This window comes from Cotesia typhae, unplaced genomic scaffold (assembly GCF_013202065.1).
Source record: "Cotesia typhae breed Kobodo isofemale line unplaced genomic scaffold, CoteBio_Ctyphae scaffold_58, whole genome shotgun sequence".
NCBI classification, from domain to species: Eukaryota; Metazoa; Arthropoda; class Insecta; order Hymenoptera; family Braconidae; genus Cotesia; species Cotesia typhae.
The window spans coordinates 1,704,677-1,727,075 of NW_027423778.1; the positions used below are offsets into that span (position 1 = coordinate 1,704,677).

The 22,399-nt window shown below is 34.2% G+C and overlaps 3 protein-coding genes across 3 annotated transcripts; all 3 read right to left on the bottom strand.

Annotated features, from left to right (window-relative positions):
• Positions 1–855: 855 nt before the first annotated feature.
• On the bottom strand, positions 856–13,790 carry LOC141537123 (uncharacterized). The gene is made up of 3 exons (XM_074257963.1): positions 13,594–13,790; positions 13,365–13,513; positions 856–2,266 (listed from the first exon to the last, which is right to left on the bottom strand). Exon 3 carries the CDS (start codon positions 2,260–2,262, stop codon positions 1,108–1,110), a length of 1,155 nt encoding a protein of 384 aa, XP_074114064.1. The 5' UTR covers positions 2,263–2,266; positions 13,365–13,513; positions 13,594–13,790; the 3' UTR covers positions 856–1,107.
• Positions 13,791–14,308: 518 nt separating this feature from the next.
• On the bottom strand, positions 14,309–16,923 carry LOC141537093 (uncharacterized). Its single transcript, XM_074257928.1, has 3 exons — positions 15,875–16,923; positions 14,664–15,763; positions 14,309–14,613 (listed from the first exon to the last, which is right to left on the bottom strand). Exons 1-3 carry the CDS (start codon positions 16,921–16,923, stop codon positions 14,309–14,311), a joined length of 2,454 nt encoding a protein of 817 aa, XP_074114029.1.
• Positions 16,924–19,045: 2,122 nt separating this feature from the next.
• Positions 19,046–22,173, bottom strand: LOC141537114 (uncharacterized). Its single transcript, XM_074257956.1, has 2 exons — positions 22,162–22,173; positions 19,046–21,775 (listed from the first exon to the last, which is right to left on the bottom strand). Exon 2 carries the CDS (start codon positions 21,441–21,443, stop codon positions 19,770–19,772), a length of 1,674 nt encoding a protein of 557 aa, XP_074114057.1. The 5' UTR covers positions 21,444–21,775; positions 22,162–22,173; the 3' UTR covers positions 19,046–19,769.
• Positions 22,174–22,399: the final 226 nt, after the last annotated feature.

The window sequence follows — 22,399 nt, forward strand, 5'->3', positions numbered from 1 at the left end:
CCCCGCAAGGTCGATTAAGTGATCCTCGGGTATAAACCCCCATGAAAATCACTAAATCCAAAACTAGCAAATGTCCTATAAGTAATTTATTAAATTAAAAAAGGAAAAGAAGAGGAATGATAGACCGAGTATAAACCGCGGTCCATCCTCCGCCCACGGAATGAATAATGTACCTGGGTAGTCGTTTTACTCCTTTCACGAATACTATCTGCCGTGGTGAGTCTTCTAGGTGCAGGTTGTAAATTCCCTTTTTCTTATTCTCCACTCCGGGTATGTCTTGACTTGAAATTCGGTATATTCCTGTAACAGTGCAACAATTAGACTCCTCGCCTAAGAGATTGAAACGAGAATCTTAAAACAACATCGCAGCGTTCCGATAATACGCTTGCGAAAAAAATAATTACCTGCTATTCCGTAGTGGTGACCGGTGCGGCTGACTACCAAACCTCTTCTGATTCTGTCACCCTCCAACTACCGAATACTTACCCATTCCACTCCCCTCTTAATTACTATACGGAAGACCCCGAAGATCGGGGCGCGCTAGTGCTGAGTCGACTAATTATCGATCTCAGGTGAATTATCGATTTAGGGTCATTTACCCTGTTACACTCCTCCCCACCAGACCAGCAGCACTGGGGGTCCCGATCCTCAGTTCTTCCTCAGGGTTGGTGAATCACAACTAAAACAGCGTAATTATTTTTAACTAGAAAATCTTTATTTAGCGCTATTTACAGGACCTCATCTAGGTCTAGCTGGAGAACATCTTCGTCACTGATCTCCTCGTCATTGAACACCCTAATGTCTTCTAGGCCCGAGTCCTCTGATATCGGCTCGCCTTGGCCCCCATCTCCATCTCACTCCAGTTTGGCCCTCGGAGCTCTCTCTTGTTCCTCTTCTTCTTCCTCTTGGCAGTTCGTCGACGGACCGGAACGTCACTTGGTTCCGGTCCCGGCATCAACTCGGCGCGCGGGATGCCAATCTCCATCTTGCCAATCCTAGCTGCTCGTTCCATAGCCTCCTTGAACAGACTGGCCCGGTATGCAGCGAAGGCAGGTGTCAGATGTGGCGGGCACTCAGGTAGCACGAACGTGGATGTCGAAGTTGTTGCTACCTGAGTGTCAGCAGCGTGTTGGCTCCGGGTTGGAGCAGCCGTAGCCCCCACTGCATGCCTAGATGTTGGTTTATTGGGTGGAACTGGCTTGGACCGAGATGCTGGAGGTTTCCATGGAGCAAACAGTCGCCGAGGTTCTCGGCAACATTAGACCGGGTGAAGACCCTGGTCTTCACTGGTATTCTGGGCTCAACCGAGATATTAGGAGAAGTCGTCTTAAGACGGGGTATAGCACCCTTGGACACACTTGGAACGTGTCCGGGTATAGCGCCAATTCCCCCAACCGATGTTGCAATAGACACAGCAAGTTCTGGTCCTTGAGTCGTTTCAGGCGCAGGTATAGGTATTTTGGGCCTGAGTGGAAGCACCGGTGTTGGTGGTTGAATTGACTCCAGCGGGATAGAAACTCGAACCGTTGGAGCGGAAGTTTCTATTTTCTTCTCCACGCGAACAGCTCGAGGTCCAAAAGTCAACAACTCAAGATGTCTGGGCCTTTTGTCCTTTTCTCGCTCCTCCACAGTCGATGCTCTTGCCCACGCAGCCCGCAGTTTCACCTTAGGTGTCTGGGGATCCTGCAACATTTTATTAAACCTGGCACGACGCCTGTTGAGCCGGGTCTGACCTTCAGGGCAGCCATACCATTTCGACTCACTAGTGTATACTCTCCCTTGGGTCAATTTCTTTTTATTTTGAGCTGGTACCGCTCGGTGAGATACCGAGGGTTCTGTAGATTTTGGTTCCAACTTGCTGGTTCCAGCAACCCCCATTCGGTGGAAAACCGAGGGTTTGGCAGCTGGCGTCGTCGAGGCGCGCCCCCCAGTCACAGCGGACTCCTCTCGGTTTGAAACCGATGGACCAGCGTCCACTATGGCTGGAGTATCCGCCTCGTAAACGGCAACTCCCACAGGGCTTGCCACCGAGGGTGTAGTTGTTGCTGGAACTATGTGAGAACCAGGCACTTGAGGTCCCAGCCTCCAAAAAGCAGATACCCGTGACGTAGAAGGCTGAATTGTTGGCAGCCCAGAGAGGATAGTACATTGTACAGCCACCGAGTTGGTCCCTGGCCTTACTCCTCCGATATTGGTCTGGGCTGTCTCTCCCTGCCTCGGGTATTTCCCTTGGTTTCTGGTTCCTCCTCCATCCCTCTCCATAATCCTGGAAAAATCATTAATTAGAAAAATTTTCACGACATACTTTTCCTTAATACTAGAGCTTTTTATCAGCTAATCGATTACTGTGCCTCGGGAGTTTTAAATCAGGAATATAATGCTGACCTAACAATTTCCCCTTCTCGTTTTTTAACTCTACGACCAACGGACTAATTAACTTAGAGACTATTGCAGGCCCTAAGTACTTAGCTCCGAGACTCGCGCTATAACCGGCCGTCTTATTACTAAGCTTACGATTAGGATAATAAACTATATCTCCAACGGAAACCTCCGGAATCTTAAAATTTAACCCGTGGTATTTTTCATGTCGTTCATTTTCCTTCCTCATGTTGGATTCTATTTTATACCTGAGCTCATCGAGACGTTGTACTCTCTTAGCCCAATCTTGGCTTTTAAAATCCAGGTCTTCTAATTCCAGGTGGCATATGTCACCCGCTTGACGTGGTTCTTGGCCATGGCATAGATAATAGGGTGACATTTTAAGAGATAAGTGGAAAGCACTATTATAGGCCAATTGGAACTCTCCTATATGTCTATCCCATTCTGTTTGGTCCTTATGAATGTACGCTCTAATCATGGGTTTTATAGTACGATTAATGCGCTCCACTGGATTTGCCTGAGGATGAGAGACTGCAATCGGGCTAAACTTTACTCCAACTTGCCCCAGGTACTCTTGTACTTGAGAGTTTATGAACTCTTTCCCATTGTCTGTTACTAGGAACATTGGGTATCCCCAGAGTGAGAAAGAGCGCTTAAGACACTCCAGTATGAGACTACCAGTGTGTTTACGCAGCGGGTAGAATAATGAGAACCGGGTATACAAGTCTTGTACTATAAAAATGTATGCATTCCTTAGTTTTGACCGTGTGAAGGGACCCGTGACATCCGCTGCCACCACTGCCCAGGATTTAATCGGTTGTCTCGTCTGAAGTGGAGCTTTTGATGTACTCTGCTTGTACTTGACCTGTTTGCAAGTCTCGCAGGCTTGAACAAAGTCTTCAACGTCTTTCGACATTCCTGGCCAGTAGAATTTTATTTTAATACGCTCGTACATTTTGTCACGACCTAGATGACCAGCATCTGGTTCTTCGTGATTTCTCCTCAGTATGTCTGGTACTTCATAGTCTCTTAGGACCTTCTTCCATTCGTCTTCGTCACCCAGGATCTCCTTAAGGGGATCGGGTCTGCGATAATAAAGACAATCCTCCCGTATTTGCCAGTCTGGAAAGTTCTTCGGAAGTTTTCTGACATTGTTGAATTTTAGGTCATACCAACTGGAAGACTGGATATGGACAAAGCTTGCTGTTTGTAATCTGTCCTTTATTTCCATCCAATCTTCGGGAGAATCATCTTCATATAGACGAGAGAGAGAGAGCATCTGGGCCTTCGTTCGTTGTACCTCGTTGATGCTTGATGGTCACTTGGTGAGAGAATAACTCCACTGCCCATCTTGCCAGGCGTCCATTGGGTTCTCTAAGTGAGTGCAGCCATAATAGAGAAGCGTGATCTGTTACTACGGTAAATGGAGCACCTTCTAGATAGCACCTCAGCTTCCTCACCGCCCAGACTACAGCTAAGCACTCCTTTTCTGTAGTCGTATATCTAGTTTCTGCGCCTCGGAGCTGGCGACTAAGGCAAATAATTAAATGTTCCTTGTCCGTTCCGGGTTCTTTTTGCACTAGGAAGGCACCTAGACCGGTATCGCAGGCGTCAGTGTATAATACATACGGCCAGTCTGGTTTTGGAATCGCCAAGGGCTGAGCATCAACGAGAGCTTGTTTTAATTCGTGAAACGATTTTTCTTCTTCTGGACCCCATTTCCACTCCGAATTTGCGCCAGTTAGTTTATTTAAAGGACCTTGAGCCTTTGCAACATTCTGGAGATGACGGTGGTACCAGTTTACCAGGCCCAGAAAGCTTCTTAATTGTTTCTTGTTAGTAGGAGTAGGGAAATTGACCACAGGTGCAATCCTTTCAGGATCCGGGTATAATCGCGTTTCGTTGACCACGAATCCCAAAAATCTAACTTCGTTTCTGCAGAATTCGTTTGTTACGGTGATACGAAAAATCATCGTATTCCATAATTTTATTAAAAAATATAAATATTTTCAAAATATAAATATCCAAAACTGACAATATTTCTATATTTTACATGCGGTTAAGAAAAACAATGCGATACGATTCTTAGCTCGTTCAGGATTGGTCAGTCTAACTGCCTTTCCACCTTCTAAATTTCGGGTTAATGGAAGTGTTATTTCTAATTTTTTGAAATTATTTGATGCATTATTTAATTATACGTGATTTTCACAACTTATAATATTTCTATAGCTTATTTATTTGTACGCATTTTTATTTTGAAACTTTTGTATCGCGTATAATTTTTTAAGATTGGCGGAAATTAATCCTCGAGATTGCACATATGTATACATGGGGCATTACGCGCCAATTGAACTGCTTTTGAAAATTGTGATTTTTTTTTAAATTGGCTTTTTTTCTTTTAATAGCTATAACTTTTTCAAAATTCAGTTATTGAGACCTTTTTTTTTTTCAAAATTATTCGAATCTATCTTTATAATTTTTTTTTCGATTTTTGGAAACAATCGACAATTTTTTGATGATAGTAATTTTTGGTTTTTTCGATTTTTATTACATCAAATTTTGACTGTCTTTTAGAATCCAAAAATTTTTTACAGTGGTATTTTTTCGTTTACTATTATTTATTTCCAATTAGCCTAAAAATGTATTGTTAAAAATCAGACTTATTATCGAGTCGAAAAGGGGGCGTGGAGGGGATCGGGTGACGGAGGACGCGTATACAGAGCGATCGTCAGTTCGTCAACTCGCAAACGTCTCAGCGTCTCATTGTGTGTCAAGCGTGTTTTATTAGTGTGTCAAGACATTGTATAAGTAAGTAAAGAACGTGGTTATATTTTATCAATAATTTTAAAAATAATTATTTTATCAAAAATTATATTGTAACAATAGTTTTATCAATAATTACTTGTCGCGATTTTTAGTAGATTTAATAATTTAAATAATTCCAGCTTATAATTTTTTTGATATTCTACAAGTGGAATTTTTGACTAAATTTTTTAGTAATAATTAAATTGGTATAAAAATCTAAAAAATTGTGTTATGTCTATGAATTTCAGTATCATAAAAAATTGATACTGAAATCAGCAGACACCTGTTAATTTTTGAAATTTGTATAACAAATCTTTTATGATAAAAAAACAATTTTTTTTTATTCAAAATTTTTTACACTAACAGAAAAAAAATTTTGTATGTAAAACTGATTTTAGCTGAATCAAAATTTATTTGAGTCTAAAAACTTCGTTCCTTGTCTTTTTAGTAGATTTAATCGAAAACGAACTATTCTATTTGTCCTCACGACGGAACTTGTGAAGAATTTTGCTAGATATAGACTAGGCTCGTCAAAGAGATTCAGAAAATACATACGGTTCAAAAGTTTATATATGTAAATTAGGGTGCTTTTTTTCCACGACTATTTTTATTTTTTTGTTTCCCACCCAAAATCTTGTTGAAATTGCAAAAAAAAAAATTCCCAGAAAATTTGAGCCCGTAATATTAACTGTATGTAGTCTCCTAGAGCGTAAGAAGATTTCCCATTCAAAATACACGTGAAATTCGATTTTTTTATATTAAATATCTATAGCTTAGCGGCATTTTATGCTATCACATTGTTTTAAAGTGCAATTTCTTCAGAATTAAATGGTCTACAAAAGTGTCGATTGTGGCGTAACTGTAATTCTTATTTTTTTGACTTTATCTCATAGCTGACTCAATTAATAGAAAAATTACCAACCACGTTATTAAAATATACTTGTGTGATTAATAGGGTGATTCAAAAAAAAAGAATATTTTTTTTTTCGTTTGGTACTCTGAAAAATAGGTTCCTAGACACCTCTAAGAAAGCCTCTCCAAGCATGGGTTCTTAATTGTAACGGGAAGGTCCTCCTTCTTACAGTTTTCTATTTTTTCTTATTATCAGATAGAAAAATTTATATCTCGCTTCCAACTACTTGAAAAAATATCTTGTTCCTTAGATTTTGTAGAAAATTGAATGCTCTACAAAAAAGGTCTCTTACGATTTTTTCGTAAACCCAACCGTTTAAAAGATATTAACGGTTAAAGTTTGATTATTTTTGGGAAAATTTTTTATTTCTTATGAATTTTATAACTCAATGAAAAAAAATCATTATGAATGATGAAACTTATAGTTTTGTAGAAAATTTACTGCTCTATAAAAATGGTCTCTTATGATTTTTCGATCAAGTGGAGCGTTTACGAGATATTCATCGTCAAACATCAATGCATATCAATTTTTCTAGTTTTTGATCAATAATTCGAAAAATTTCAATTTATTCTGTGAGTTTCAAGGAAATTTAGACAAATTTGAGTTTCTATGAATAGAAATATGTTATGAACTATTTTTTTAATTAGTTTTTTTAGTCTTGGACATGTTTGATTACATTAAAACAAAAAATTAGTGCATTTTTTTAAATATATAATTCAATTTAGTGTGTTTCACATGTGTTTTTTTTATCGAAGAATTTATTTATTTAATTATCAACTGCCATATAATTTTCAATATTTTCAACATAACGGTACACATTTACTGTAAATAATTTCCTCTATTGCAGTTTGGGTAGTTTTTTCGATGTTCTTTGATAATTTGCAATAAGTATTGGAATTGCTCTTCATTTTTGTCAAGCATTGATTATACTCACTAACTAATGCAACAGCTCGTTCTGCTGAATCATTAACAACTTTCAATTGGTTAAAGTATTCTTTATTTTCAATGTAACTGTCATTAGTAGGCCACGATTCAATATCTTTATCAAGGAAGTCATATGGTAAATCAAAGATTTTAAAGAGATTTAAAGACTTTTTAGAAACAAAGTCACTCAGACTTTTTTGCGTTAATGAATTCAAATCGTTTTTATCAATTATAAATTTTTAGCTTTAGAATCTGTACCGTTACGAGTATTAACAGCTCCAACAATATTTTTTTACTTCCAATGAAACGGTATCGTCAAATAATGATAAAATGGCAAGTTCATCACTTAAATACCATATATGCAAAATCATTTTGTCACAAGTTGCTGAAGAAATCAATGAATTGATATTTTTGTACTCGAATAAATTTTTCAAAAACTGCAAGTCATGATTAGCAGCAGTTGTTGCAGAAGTTGATGAAAACCAAGCTTTTAAATACAGTGTAACTATAAATATACAAATTTGCCGAAGACCGTCCAATTCTTTATTAGAAAGTTTAAATTCATTTCTGAATAGAAACATTTTTAAACTGTAAATTGCCTTCGCCATCCACCTAGCATGATGAATTGCACCAGGACGTTTGAAAAAATTTCTTCTTGAGGCATTTCACCAAGGAAAATCAACGACAATTCCAACAATTCTTTATAGTCATCTCGGGGTTGTAGTAACTATCAAAAACAATTAAAAATTTGTCAGAAACAAGAAATTTTTTTCTTAAAATCGCAGTTAAATCATACCTGTAAGGATTGTGCAATTAAACTAGATATTTCATTTTTTTATCCAAAATGATATCAGCAACAACAGTATCTTCAATTCCAGATTTATAATTAGTTTTATTTATTTCATCCCATGATTTTTGAAATCTTCCGAACATTGGTACGTTTAGCCCAGATGACACAGGCCAATATACTTCAAATCCACTTCTCAATATGATCTCAAAAAATGTGGTGACGACATGGTAACCAGATTAACTCTCTTCCCAAAGTCTTTTCAATTGCCTTACATGTACCGTTATGAATTCCTGTATAAAGAAAATAGATAACTATCGTTAAATTTAATATTTTCAACAAATTGTAGATTATATTTAAAATCCAAATGAGTAAATAATTCTCAATAATTTCAAAAGTGAAATTCAGTAAGCAATAAAAATTAAACTAGAACGTTAATAATTAAATATTTTTTAGATTAAATTATCATTGATAAGGTACCTGTATTAACTGCCGTCGTGTCAAAACACATCGCCTTAACATAATTAGTAATACCCCATTCACTCAATGTCGATAAAATGGGTGATGTTTGATTGTCTGCCGTCCCAGAATTCATTTTTGGAACCCCAAGTAATTGTTCGGTACCAAATGCAGTTAAAATAACTGGTAGCCGTTCCACAGATTTTGATCCAACAAGGTCATTCAGCATTTTTCCGTCCCAATGCACAAAGTATTTATCGTGTGTCTTAAAGTTGTCATTAAGTCCTTTAGCAATGTCTTGTCTTTGAAGCATACGAGCTCGTTGAATTGAACTATAACTGAGCATTGTATCTTCAATTTTAATACCTACTGCTAGTAAAACCGGAGCAATAATAAACATCGCATTTCTACTGCTGACATTAGCTCGGTCGAGTCCAAAAATGACTTCAGGAGTTAAGACATCAAGTTTTGCTCGTTTTGTCGGAATTGGAGGTTCATACTCTGAATCAGATCCAAAATTTGTAACTCCACTTAATGTATACGTTGAGAACGACTCTGATTTTTCACTTGGAACAATCGCATGACTGGTAGACGGTTGATCTAAGTCTGGAATAAGATCTGTTTTATAAATTAAACGAAGAAAATGTATAGAATTTATTCATTTTGATGACAAATAATTAAGAAAGGACTCCAAAAATTGTCTAGTCAAATGTCATCTAGTCATCTATGAAAAGTTACACTACTACCTGACTTTATAATAATTAAATATCTCAGATACTTACTACTCTCATCTATTCCCATCATAGTTGTGGTTAAGTTTGATACAGGTACATTATTAGAAAGAATCTCTTTATGGGTACCGAATTTTTGATCCAAATACAACTTTCTAATATTATCATCGAGCACTTTTAAGGATTTTTCGCTCACAATGTCGAATAATTGTTCAAGATCCGTCTGAAATTTCATTTCCTTTTGGTTTTGCGCTGAATTCTTTTTATCGAAATTTTTTTGTAATTTTAACCATTGACTGTGATAGCGAAGAAATTTTTGACTGCATTAGGAGCTCCACTAGTTGGAATCTGATTTTTTCTCCACAGTTCAATAACTTGGTCAACTGAATTTTTAGGACTTTGTTTGATTGAATACTTTAAAATTTTAAGTTGGTAGAAAAACACACGCATAACCTCTTTCACTTTTGCTAACTTACGTTCCGAAATTCTTTGTAGAGGTATTCCGATAAAACGTATTTCTTTATTCATTGTAGGTTAATTGATGATAAATAAATTTATGTGATGATTATAAGACTTATTTTAAATGAATTATTTTATTACGTATTCAAGATGATCAGTTTTAGGAACACTGAAAATACGGTATTAAATGGGTAGATACTGAAGATAGTTGAGAGTAAAAACATAGATGGCGTTAGTTTCAGAAGACAAACAGAAGAAGAAATGGAATTCAAAACAAAAATCCCCTCGAACGAAAATTTTATGTATATTTTGTGAAAAACAATTTAAAAATACGCACTGAACAAATTTCATAATAATAAATGACAACGCGATTAAGATTTTAAATTATTAAAGATAAAATTTAAAAAAATATTATTAGAATAAAAACTTTCAAATGAATTTTTGAACAGAAAACATCTATAGGAGTTGCTTTTATAATAAAAACTCAAATTTGTCTAAATTTCCTTGAAACTCACAGAATAAATTGAAATTTTTCGAATTATTGATCAAAAACTAGAAAAATTGATATGCATTGATGTTTGACGATGAATATCTCGTAAACGCTCAACTTGATCGAAAAATCATAAGAGACCATTTTTATAGAGCAGTAAATTTCCTACAAAACTATGAGTTTCATCATTCATAATGATTTTTTTCATTGAGTTATAAAATTCATAAGAAATAAAAAAATTTTCCCAAAAATAATCAAACTTTAACCGTTAATATCTTTTAAACGGTTGGGTTTACGAAAAAAATCGTAAGAGACCTTTTTGTAGAGCATTCAATTTCCTACAAAATCTAAGGAACAAGATATTTTTAAAGTAGTTGGAAGCGAGATATAAATTTTTCTATCTGATAATAAGAAAAAATAGAAAACTGTAAGAAGGAGGACCTTCCCGTTACAATTAAGAACTCATGCTTGGAGAGGCTTTCTTAGAGGTGTCTAGGAACCTATTTTTCAGAGTACCAAACGAAAAAAAAATATTCTTTTTTTTTTTTGAATCACCTAACCCATATACAGCGAAAATATGCTACAAAGACGGCCCATATACGGCTTAAATATGGCACAAATTAGTCCCATATATAGCTAAAATATTGCACAAATGTGGCCGAAATATGGCACAAAAATGGCCGAAATATGGCACATGTATGGCCGAAATATGGCACAAATATGGTCGAAATATTGCACAAATATGACCGAAATATGGCCCAAATATAGCTGAAATACGGCTCAAATATGGCCGAAATATGGCCTAATTTGGGCAAAAATGTGGCAGAAATATGGCACAAATATGGCCAAAATATGGCAGAAATATTGCCCAGATCTAGTACAAATACGGCCGAAATATGGTACAAATATAGCCCGGATATTGCTCAAATATAGCACAAATATGGCCGAAGTATAGCACAAATATGGCCGAAGTATAGCACAAATATGGCCGAAATTCTGCCGAAATATGCCACGAATATGGCCGAAATATAGCACAAATATGGCAGAAATATGACCGACATTTGGCACAAATGAGGCCTATATACGGCTAACATATGGCACAAATATGGCCGAAATAAGGCATAAATATGGCCGAAATATGGCACAAATATTGCCCAGATCTAGCACAAATACGGCCGAAATATGGTACAAATATGGCCCGTATATGGCCAAAATATGGCAGAAATATAACAGACATTTGGCACAAATAAGGCCCATATACGGCTAAAATATGGCACAAATATGGCCGAAATATGGCACAAATATGGTCCAGATATAGCACAAATATGGCCGAAATATGGTACAAATAAGGACCGAATATGGCTCAAATATAATACAAATATGGCCGAAATATAACACAAATATACGAGAAATATGGAAGGTTGGAAATAGTGTAGATCGCTTGGAAATGAGCTGCTAAACACGATTATGATATTTAATTGGTGTAATTCGAAAGTTAAATTTTTGAACGTTTCCGTGCTGGAAACAGTGGATTACATAACATAGCTATTATTACAATTGGAAGGTTACAAATAGTGTAGATCGCTTGGAAATGACCTGCTAAACACGATTATTATTTTTAATTGGCGTAATTCGAAAGTTAAATTTTTGAACGTTTCCGTTCTGGAAACAGTCGAGTACATAACATGGCTATTATTACATTTGGAAGGTTGGAAATAGTGTAGATCGCTTGGAAATGACCTGTTAAACACGATTATGATATTTAATAGGTGTAATTCGAAAGTTAAATTTTTGAACGTTTCCGTGCTGGAAACAGTCGATTACATAACATAGCTATTATTACAAGTGGAAGGTTACAAATAGTGTAGATCGCTTGGAAATGACCTGCTAAACACGATTATGATATTTAATTAGTGTAATTCGAAAGTTAAATTTTTGAACGGTTCCGATCTGGGAGCCGTCGACTACATAAGTTTGTTTCTATGGGTGTGGGAGGCGTGGAAATAGCCTTGATCGTTTGGAAATGACCTGCTAAACACGATTATGATATTTAATTGGTGTAATTCAAAAGTTAAATTTTTGAACGTTTCCGCGTAGGAAAAAGTCGATTACATAACTTTGTTTATAAGCGTCTTGAAGGCGTCGAAATAGCCGTGATCGCTTGTCAATGACCTGCTAATCACGATTATGATGATGAATTCGAGAAAATCGAAAGTTAAATTTTTGAAGGTTTCCGTGTTGGAAACAGTCGATTACATGACATAGCTATTATTACAATTGGAAGGTTGCAAATAGTGTAGATCGCTTAGAAATGACCTGCTAAACACGATTATGATATTTAATTGGTGTAATTCGAAAGTTAAATTTTTGAACGTTTCCGTTCTGGAAACAGTCGAGAACATAACATGGCTATTATTTCCATCAAATTTCTGAGCTTGAAGAGTTCAAAAGCATTGAACAGCTATTTCTATGAGGTCGGTGAGCTTAATCTATTGGAAAACTGATTGTTTTTAGCTCGAAGAGCTCAAAAACAGCAGAAACAATATATTTTTGAGCTCGACGAGCTCAAAAGCGTCATATATTAACGCTTGGTGTTAGAAATTAGCGGGAAGGTGCAGGGATGGCCTTTAGGTCAACCGTTTTCCAGATTTTTTTCTGTCTTCAATAGAATAAAAACTATCGGTATTAGGATGAAAAATAATTTAGCGCGAAGAAGAAAAAAAATTTTATAGAAAAGACAATTTCCCGCAATTTATAACTTATTTAGTTGAAACTCAAGCACAATTGGAAGTTCAAGAGTCCATAAATTTCATTCATAAATTCATAGCTTTAAAAATCAAACTTAAACCCCACGCGACATGTATGGGCAATATATACCCCACGCGACAAATTTAAAAAAAATTAATTAAATAACTATACATTCGAAAAATGAATGCATAGATAGGCTTATTAGGGTATGAAATTGCTATATATACCACATTTTACACCCTTAAAAATTTGGTCGGCGAATGCCCCATTAGACATACATATATATATATATATATAGGAGTTATAAATATGGAGTTTATTTCAATCATTTCAACTATTTTTATTATTGAATTATTTGTTAAAATTAAAAAATAACAGATTAACTATTAATTATTTTTTAATAATCAATATCAAATCGATGTTAATTAATTCCATATTTATGACGGTATATTAATTTTAAAAAAATATACTTTTCGCTCTCCAAAGTTCCTGCATCTCTTTTTGCTTTTGTAATCTCTGCTCTCTTTTTTCTATTTCAGATCTAATTTTTTTAAAAAACATCAATGTATTTTGAAGCGATTCACGAAATGATGTCTAGAAAAATGAACAAAGTTTTATAAACAGAAAACTTACAAATTTTCTAGAATTAATAAATTGGAAATTTTTTACCTGCCTCACTTGTCGAAATGCATTTAATTTGTCATCTGAAACTATAGTCGACGTTCCGATTGACTCTCGACATAAGTTATTAGTAACATAAAATTTTGTACTGGTTGTACAGGATATTGCAATAGTAGTCTCTGTTTCGTCAACGTAATCTTAGAAAATAATTTTTTTATTTCAAACGCACTTCATTGATTAAAAAACCAAACGTTATCATTTTTGCTTTAGTACTCACCGATTACTTGATTGGTAATTGTATATGACCAATTATTTTCACCAAACGCATTGTCAGCATAACTGCACAAATTTTCCAGATTTAATAGCTTGGACATGGTAATTATTAATGATATTATCACTCGCGTTTAGATGTAATTAATGTTTTAAATGATAAAATTTAATTAAAAAAAAAAAAAATTAGGGATTTTTCATAAAATAAACTTCTTTCTAAAAATATAAGATAAAATTAAATTTATATTTAAAAAAAAATGAATTAAAATAAAACGATAATTGTAAATAAGAAATGTGAATAATAAATGATTAAATGTAGATTAAAATTGTAGCTATATTTAATTAAAAATCGATTAAAATAATTTCTTAGCTTGAAATGACAGCTTAATTTATGTTATGTTTATTTATTAAAATAATAAAGACAAAAACAGGTTATATTGATAAAAAAATCTATTTCAGTCTCATACTCTATATTTAATAGAAGTGTGAAGTTGTTTACTCAAAACCTATTATGTCATTATTACTTTATAAAACTATTTGCACTGTAACTTATAAGTAATCTTACGTAAATTTGTATTGTTTATCGAAATTATTACTTACGAATAACTATTAATTAAATTTTATTCAATTAATTATTTAAATGTATATATATATATATATATATATATATATATATATATATATATATATAGATTATTTATTTATTATTCATAATTAACAATTCATCTCAAGGCCAGCGGATAGACAATATTTTTTGTTTTCTTATTTGGCGTATAAATGTACAAAAATTTTGGATTTCCTAATCTTGAGCAAGCAACATAAAGCTGGCCATGTGAAAAACATGCACTTGATAAATTTAATCCCGTAACTTGTAGCGACTGACCTTGAGCTTTGTTAATCGTCATCGCAAAAGCAAGGCGAATCGGAAACTGTAATCGTTTAAATGTGAATGGTAAATCGCTAGGAATAATAGGAATACGTGGAATCAGAACATCTTCTCCTTTATATTTTCCGACTATTATTGTAGCTTCAATCACATTAGGCATAAGTTTTTAATGGAAAGTCTAGTTCCGTTACATAATTTTGGCGTATTTAAATTTCTAAGAAGTAGTATTGGAGATCCAATTTTCAACGTCAATTTGTGTGAAGGCATTTCAGGTGGCTCTAAAGAGTTAAGAAATTCGACTGGATAGTTTATAGCATCATTTTCTTCTGTAACTGTGTCAATAGATTTATATTCCGTAAAAGTTCCAGGAATCTTTAATTGTATCCTATCATTTATTTTATTTACATCATCATTCTTAGGAGCTAGGATAGCACGCTCACAAAGCCAATCATGATTCTTAAAGTTGCTGGCGATGTTAGGAAAAACTTTATTGTCAAGATCTTCTATTGATGACTGAAGTTGACAGAAATTCTGTGGGAATGATATTTCCTGTGTTGAAGGATCAACTGGAATTTTACCATCGCCCATATCTAAAAGTTGCTGAGCAAATGTTTTTGCAGAATCATCTTTAAGTAAATGCACACGCATATTAGTCGATAGTGTAATTTTTTTGACGTATTTCCAAAGATACGAATACTTAAGGCATGCATTCAGCCCATCTGCTGGTGTTGATCGCTGAATCACCGGTAAAGTTTGACGGAAATCACCAGCAAGTAGTATCACAGCTCCACCCATTATTCGTTGATCGTTTCGGAAATCTCGTAGAGTCCGATCAAGTGCTTTGAGCCCCTTTTTATGAGACATAGTGCATTCATCCCAAATAATGAGTTGACATTTCTTTAATACAGTTGCCATTCCAGATGATTTTTCAATGTTACAAACAGGGCTTTCAGCTACATTTAAATTCAGTGGTAACTTAAAAGCTGAATGTGCCGTGCGTCCTCCATCGAGTAATGTAGCTGCGATCCCCGATGATGCTACACCCACAGCAATTTCATGTTTTCTTCGAACTTCTGCTAATATCAAATTAAGCAGAAATGTTTTTCCGGTACCTCCTGGTGCATCAAGAAAAAGAAGTCCACCATTTCCTTTCTGTATATACTCCATAACCAAGTTAAACGCTAGTCTTTGATCATTTGTTAAGAGTTTTTTGTGAGTTTCAACATAGTTTTGCAAAACTTCGAGGTCATATTGCTTTTCTCTTAATACATCTCTATCAACAACATCAGTTCTATTACGTTCCGGTGAGAATAGGCCCAGTTGATTAAGATTTTTATTATTAATTAATATACATATATCTTCAAGCAATATTAATGATTTATTAAAAATGTTTTCTGAGTACTGTACATCCAGGTTAGGATTGTCTTGACGTTCTCGCAGCAATATGTCTTCGCTCATACTCTCTTTATGTTTTTCCCATAAATATTTTGGATCAGAAGGTACACAGGTTGTTAAAATTATAGCAAATAGAGCTCTGATTTGGTGAGGATGACGTGTTTCAGATGCTTCGGTCAATGTGTTGTTCCAATGTTCATCATGCTCGAGCATACCAAGTTTAAAGCACGCTTCTCTATAAGTTTGACACTCTTGGCCATCGATGGTTTTGATTGCTTTAAATGATGTTGGACCTTTAATCACGTGAAGCAGCATTCGTAAATAATAGCATTCACTATTATTAGGATGCACAGTGTATACTCTTCCCAGAGCACCAGTAGAAAATATGCCAGCTACCGAAGGATGTTTTGTACCTCGTTTTCTTCTGCAAAATTGTTTTTTAGATTGATTCCAAATATAATATTGTGGAACTTCATTATATAATAATGTTTTTGCGAACTCATCTGTTGTACATAACTGGAAAAAAGCTGTTAATGTTGTATTTGGTGGATCCATAGCTTTCTGAAAAGCATTTTCTTCCGTGAAATAAATTCGTTGACCGTTGACCGTTGACTCTAAATGGACACTAAGATGAGTAACAGTAGGAAATCTTTCATGAATATCAAAACCTAAAATTCGCCATACAGCTTCGTTACTGCTTATATAACGTCCCATTTGAAACTGATCGACTTCATTAATAGGCACGCTTGAATTCTCGAGTCCGAAAACTGCCATATCGCTGCTTTTATTTACATATTTACATATATATTTGATAGATTTTACGGAATTACAGACCTCTACATTGATATGCGCATTGAATGATTTCGAAAGTATTGGAGTATAAGGCACAATCCATTTGTTATCAATTTTGACAGGTACATTTTTAACATTGATAGTTGTTGTGTGTCCTCCATCAACTGGCATTCGTCGTCTATACAGCGGATAACCATCACCTCCAGTTTGTGTTTCTTTCAAGAACTGACGGGGGTAACCTTTGGTGCATTTTCCATCTTTCATACAGGGTGAGTCTGGATTATATGATCCACATGGTCCATGAATCATATTTTTTTATAATTTCAAACAATTCTGGATCTTCTTTTTGGTCGGGTAGCTCAGCACTAATAATATTGTCAATTTGAGAAGGAACAATTTTTTCAACCAACCAAATTAAGATATGAGCATGCGGTAAACCTCTCTTTTGCCATTCAATGGAATACATCCAACAGCGAGTTTCTCCGTATATATGCTTCTTGGTGATGAGGCTTATTAAACTTATCAATTTTTGTTTAAAAACTCTTGCTATAAGGTCATGTCGATCCGATGATTGCTGCCCAGGCAGAAGTAAATCTTTAATTTCTTCCCAAGCTGGATTACATGTGAAGGTAATGAAAAGATCTGGACGTCCATATTTTCGAACATACGTCAAAGCATCCTGAGCATATTCCTGCATATGTCTTGGACTTCCAGTATACGTAGATGGAAGTATTACTCTTTGTCCAATATTTGCAGCTTCTTTATCATTCGATATTGTATCTCGCAAATGAGTATATTCTTCGGCTCGAAGTTTCGATTGATTGTATCGAATAAAGTTTAGTCGTTCGCTTTCAACCTTAGCGTACATGTCAACAATAAATTGTTGAAACAGTTGACGACACTTAAGAATATGGTTAGATTGATTATCTCTTATCATGATACGATACGCATAAAAATCCATACAACTAACTCTCTTCAATGTCACAGCGCTTGTCGTGGGATTAGTTTGATATAGTTCGAGATGATATCCATCTTCTGCTCGCGGAAACAGAATTGGATATTGAAGGGCGTCATACGATCGGTGTGTTTCAGCAACACGTTGCTTGGTTTGATCTCGCTTAGTGATAACAATATCTCTTTTAGTAATTTCTGTACCAACAATTACAGCTGCGACTTCAGAAGCCATGGGTGCATTAAAGCGTCTTTCATGCTCATTCGAAGGTTTTTATCTGCTCTGATAATGACCCTGAAATCATCTGTTGTCGCACCTTCTAATGCAGATTTAAAATCTCTAATCAAACAATTATTTTCATGGCATAATCCGTAATTTAGTAATAATTTCCCGGTTAGTTGTCGTACTGAACATGCATCGTCGGTCAATCTCTTTTTCTACGTTATCCATGAAATAAATTTGCAAAAATTGGGGATTTTCTTCAGGTACTGGGAGAAGTGAACCAATTTGATGGTATACTTGTCCTTGCACTTTAAATGTGGGCATAAAATGATTATATTTTACAATATTTGTTGCTCCAAACGATGTCATTTGAAAACAGGAGTTGTATTTTCTAATATGCTGAAGAAAATGTTTAGACTCCTTAGTAGTTCCAGATACGTAGGTAAGCAGAGGTTCTGGTGGTTCAACCAGTGTTGGTAAATGAACTTTGCCGTTGGAGCAACACAAACCGGCAGTTTCTTTTTGAAACTTCTTAGCGCGACAATGCGGGCATACTACATTCATTGAACCAATGACCACATCGGGATGGATCTTGTAATCATATTTCTTATCGTAATTAAAAGCTGCTTTATTAAGATCGGTTTTAGTTCTTAACTGATTTTGTCTTAATCTTTGATCATCCAAACGTTGAGCTCGTTCGTCAGGTTTTTCGGCAGCTCTTGATGAAGACGCTCTTGATCGTAGGTCTGTAACTCGAACAACACGTTCACTATCTGTTTCATTAGCTCTCAAAGACGAAGCTCGAAGTCTGTTTGATTCTAATCGTGTTGTTTGTTGTTGCGGTGTTTCTGTAGTTCTTTTGGTTGCCTGTTGCTTCGTATTTCTCGTTGATCTTCCGATATTTGATTTTTTCCGTGGCATTGTAAATAATATTATTTGTGAAGCACCTGTTTTATCTATTTACATAAATAATTAATTAGTTAATTCTTTTCTATTTACAATTTAAATTAACTATTTATTATTATTAAAGTCTTGAGTATACTTACTAATGAAGAGTATTATTGAATTTCATTAAATTACACTTACAATTAAAATTACAAATCAATTATTTTAGTACATGATCATGTCATTTTAAAATAATACATAAGTATTATTTTAAATTATAATTATAATTTAAATTGTAATTATAAGTTATTTTTTATTTTATTGCTTTATTTTTATTTTCAATAACAAATGATATATTTGAAGTTAGCTGATTTGCTTTTTAAATAAATTATATTTTTTTATTTACAAATGAAGGTTAGTAATTTCTTTTATTTTCTTATTTAATATAAGTTGTAAAATAACTCATTGAATTTAATGAGAAAACATTTTATTGCATTCATTGCCGCATATAAAATTTTAAATCAGTTGATCGCTATAGAACTTAATGCATTGAAGCGTTATATGATGGTGATATTTAATAACATGGACATCATATTTACTTTCTCTGCGGTAAAATACATGGTCATGCCAATTTTTATGACAATCGGTTGAACGGGGCGGAAGTCGATACTTGACAGCGCCGCCTGGTGGGGAGTTACATCGATGGACATAGCATGTTCGTTTTCTTCATGGAAAAATACATGGTCATGCCAATTTTTATGACAATCGGTTGAACGGGGCGGAAGTCGATACTTGACAGCGCCGCCTGGTGGCGAGTTCATCAATGGGCATAGCATATAAACCTTCTCCGTGATAAAATACATAAGCATGCCAATTTTGATAATGATCGGTCAAATAGTTTCTGAGTTTATCGATGACATATATACAAACATCCTCTTTTATATATATAGATTATAGAATGGACGTATCTGTTCAAAAAGATTAATTACAAAGTAATAATGGTTTTCATAATAGATAATATTCTTTATTATGCCAATTTGAGAATCTCCAATTAATACTGTATTATCATTACTATGAATGGAATAAAAAAACTTGGCGATTTTAAATTCTCATATTGGTTTGAATTATCTTTCATAATATCCATTATTGGGCCTTGATCATGAGTATTACAGCCTTTAAATATTTCATCTTCTTTGCTGTCAAGACCTTCTGAAAAATGTAATCGTTCCCATGTTCTTTTAGATATTTGTTGAAGCGGTTGATGATGTTTTCTAACAAATGAACGATATACTGGCATACTGTTTTCATATGTAAAAGCTGAGATGGAATCTAAAGAGCCGTACATTTTATAATCTGACACAAGATGCAAAGTACCATGAGTATTATAAGTCATAAATTTTAATCCGTGTATTTTTGGACCTTCCAAAATAAATCTTTTTATAGCATTATCTGCAAATTCAATATTTTCTGGTGAGGATGCATCATTTAGTAATACACGCATAGCAGTATGAATGTATAAAAAGTGATTGTAATGGTCATCAGAAATAATTCCTTTACTTACAACGATAAATGTATATAATAATAACTGACGGAATTCAGTGGCTTTATATTTTGTGTATTTATCTAACTCTCGAGGTATTCGTGCAAACTCACGTGGACAAAAGCTGTGTAATATAATTAAACGCTGTGATAAAAATTCAATGCTATACGTTGGTAATTTTCGTGCCATACATTTTCCGAAACATATCGCCTCAATCAATTTCTTCATAACACCAAGGCACAGAAGATGCATGTAATCAAAAGGTACTTGTTTCACAAGATCCATTGGAAGACCATCTATAGCTGAAAGTTCCGTATGATGCTCTGTATCAACAAGATCTCGATAATCTTTATTGGTTCTTACTTTATGATTTATTCCTTTGTATCGAGTTGAATGTTGAAATCTTTCGCCTTGAACTTCACATTTTGAACATGGTTTCATTCCTATGTGAGAAATATGATTGAGAACATATGATCGGGCCGGAGCATCGGCAATGAAGCATCGAAATTTGATCAATATTCGAGTGTTGCGGTACATTATACCACCATCTTTAATAATTTGTTGTGCTTCTTTAACGAAGTTCGCAAAGAAATGTTTAAAGCTTGCTGGTTTTTTTTCTCCGACATAAATACCAACAAGCTTAGGTTTGTTATATACAAAATTAACCAAACGAATTTGAAGAGGCCACATTTGTGTATTCTTGTTTAGTTCAGCTCCATCTGTACTAAAGTCGACTAGTAACTCTTCCGGAACTGGGTGCAATAATTTACCGGATAATATTGAGAAAATGGTTGACTGAATGCCTATATGAAGATATTGTCCGGGAGGCATGTCTTCTACGTCAATTCTATCTCGTGGAGTCTGTAATAAAGATCGAGAGTCTTTCGGAACAAATTGTAACTGTGGATAACTTCGTAATACATTTAGCAATGCTTTGCCTTGAGATTGGTTAATATTGTTATCAACGAAACACTTTCCAAGACTTTGTAAAAAACGTTGGTCCAAATCCGAAAAACTTTCCTGCTGTTCTTGTTCATGAATCCCTGAATTTAATTGTGTCATTAATCCCTGAATGAAAAAATTATTCACATTGTTGGTATTGTCAGTAAGTAATTTTTTTTTTTTCATCTTTACCAGTAATGGTAGTAGAAGAATTTTCTGTGGTAATTGTCGTTGTGATTTCATGAGGAGAGATTTTGTAGTGATGCTCAATATTATAAAGCGAACTTGAATTATCGGCAATAATCTGTTGATTTTGTTGAGTTTCAACGTGCACTGAAGTTGCGATTGCTTGATTTTCAATGCTGCTGGTATTTATTTGAGAATCAGCTGCTGTTGTAATTTGAACATGTCTTATATTACTATTATGCAAAATACTATCAGCATTGTATTTCCGTATCTTTCTCCTCTGATCAGCTGACAATTCATTCCAAGGTTTTCGATCATCTGGTCGTTCCAAAAACTGATTTATTTGAAAATTCATGTTCCTTTCTTATAAATTTTTTTATATAAAGTATCTGCAATCATAACAACAAATAATCATGTAATATTAATACAATAAGTTAGTCTTCATGTTTAAAATGATCATTTTTAAGAATATATGAATACGTAGGATTATTTTATTTATATAACACATAAGCAAATTAAAGTTCAACTTGTAAGAGTTATTATACTGATATATAAATAAACTTGATTTAAATATAATCATTTCTGCATAATGTTTGAAAAAATTATATAAAAAAATGTAACAATTTTTTACGATTAAATGAATGGTTATCCCATCGTAAATACATCTGAGTACATATAATGACATAACCTCATATTCCTATGAAATAAAAAAAAGAGAAATAGTCTCAGACAATATAGATTACTTATTAATTATTGTATTAATAGTAATACGAACCTTAACTTTCAAATATTATTATTATTAATATTGCAAATAATCCTGATAAATTATGAAACTGGAATCAAACTTTAGTCATTGGCAGATATAAAATTGAAATGTATCACTGGACATTGAAAACATTCATGAATATCTCTCAAATATATGACATAATAGTCACGAATTATGAATACATATAAAATTTTTCACTGGTGTAATCGCTATTTACACTTTCATTTATATTTTAAATTTTCAATAA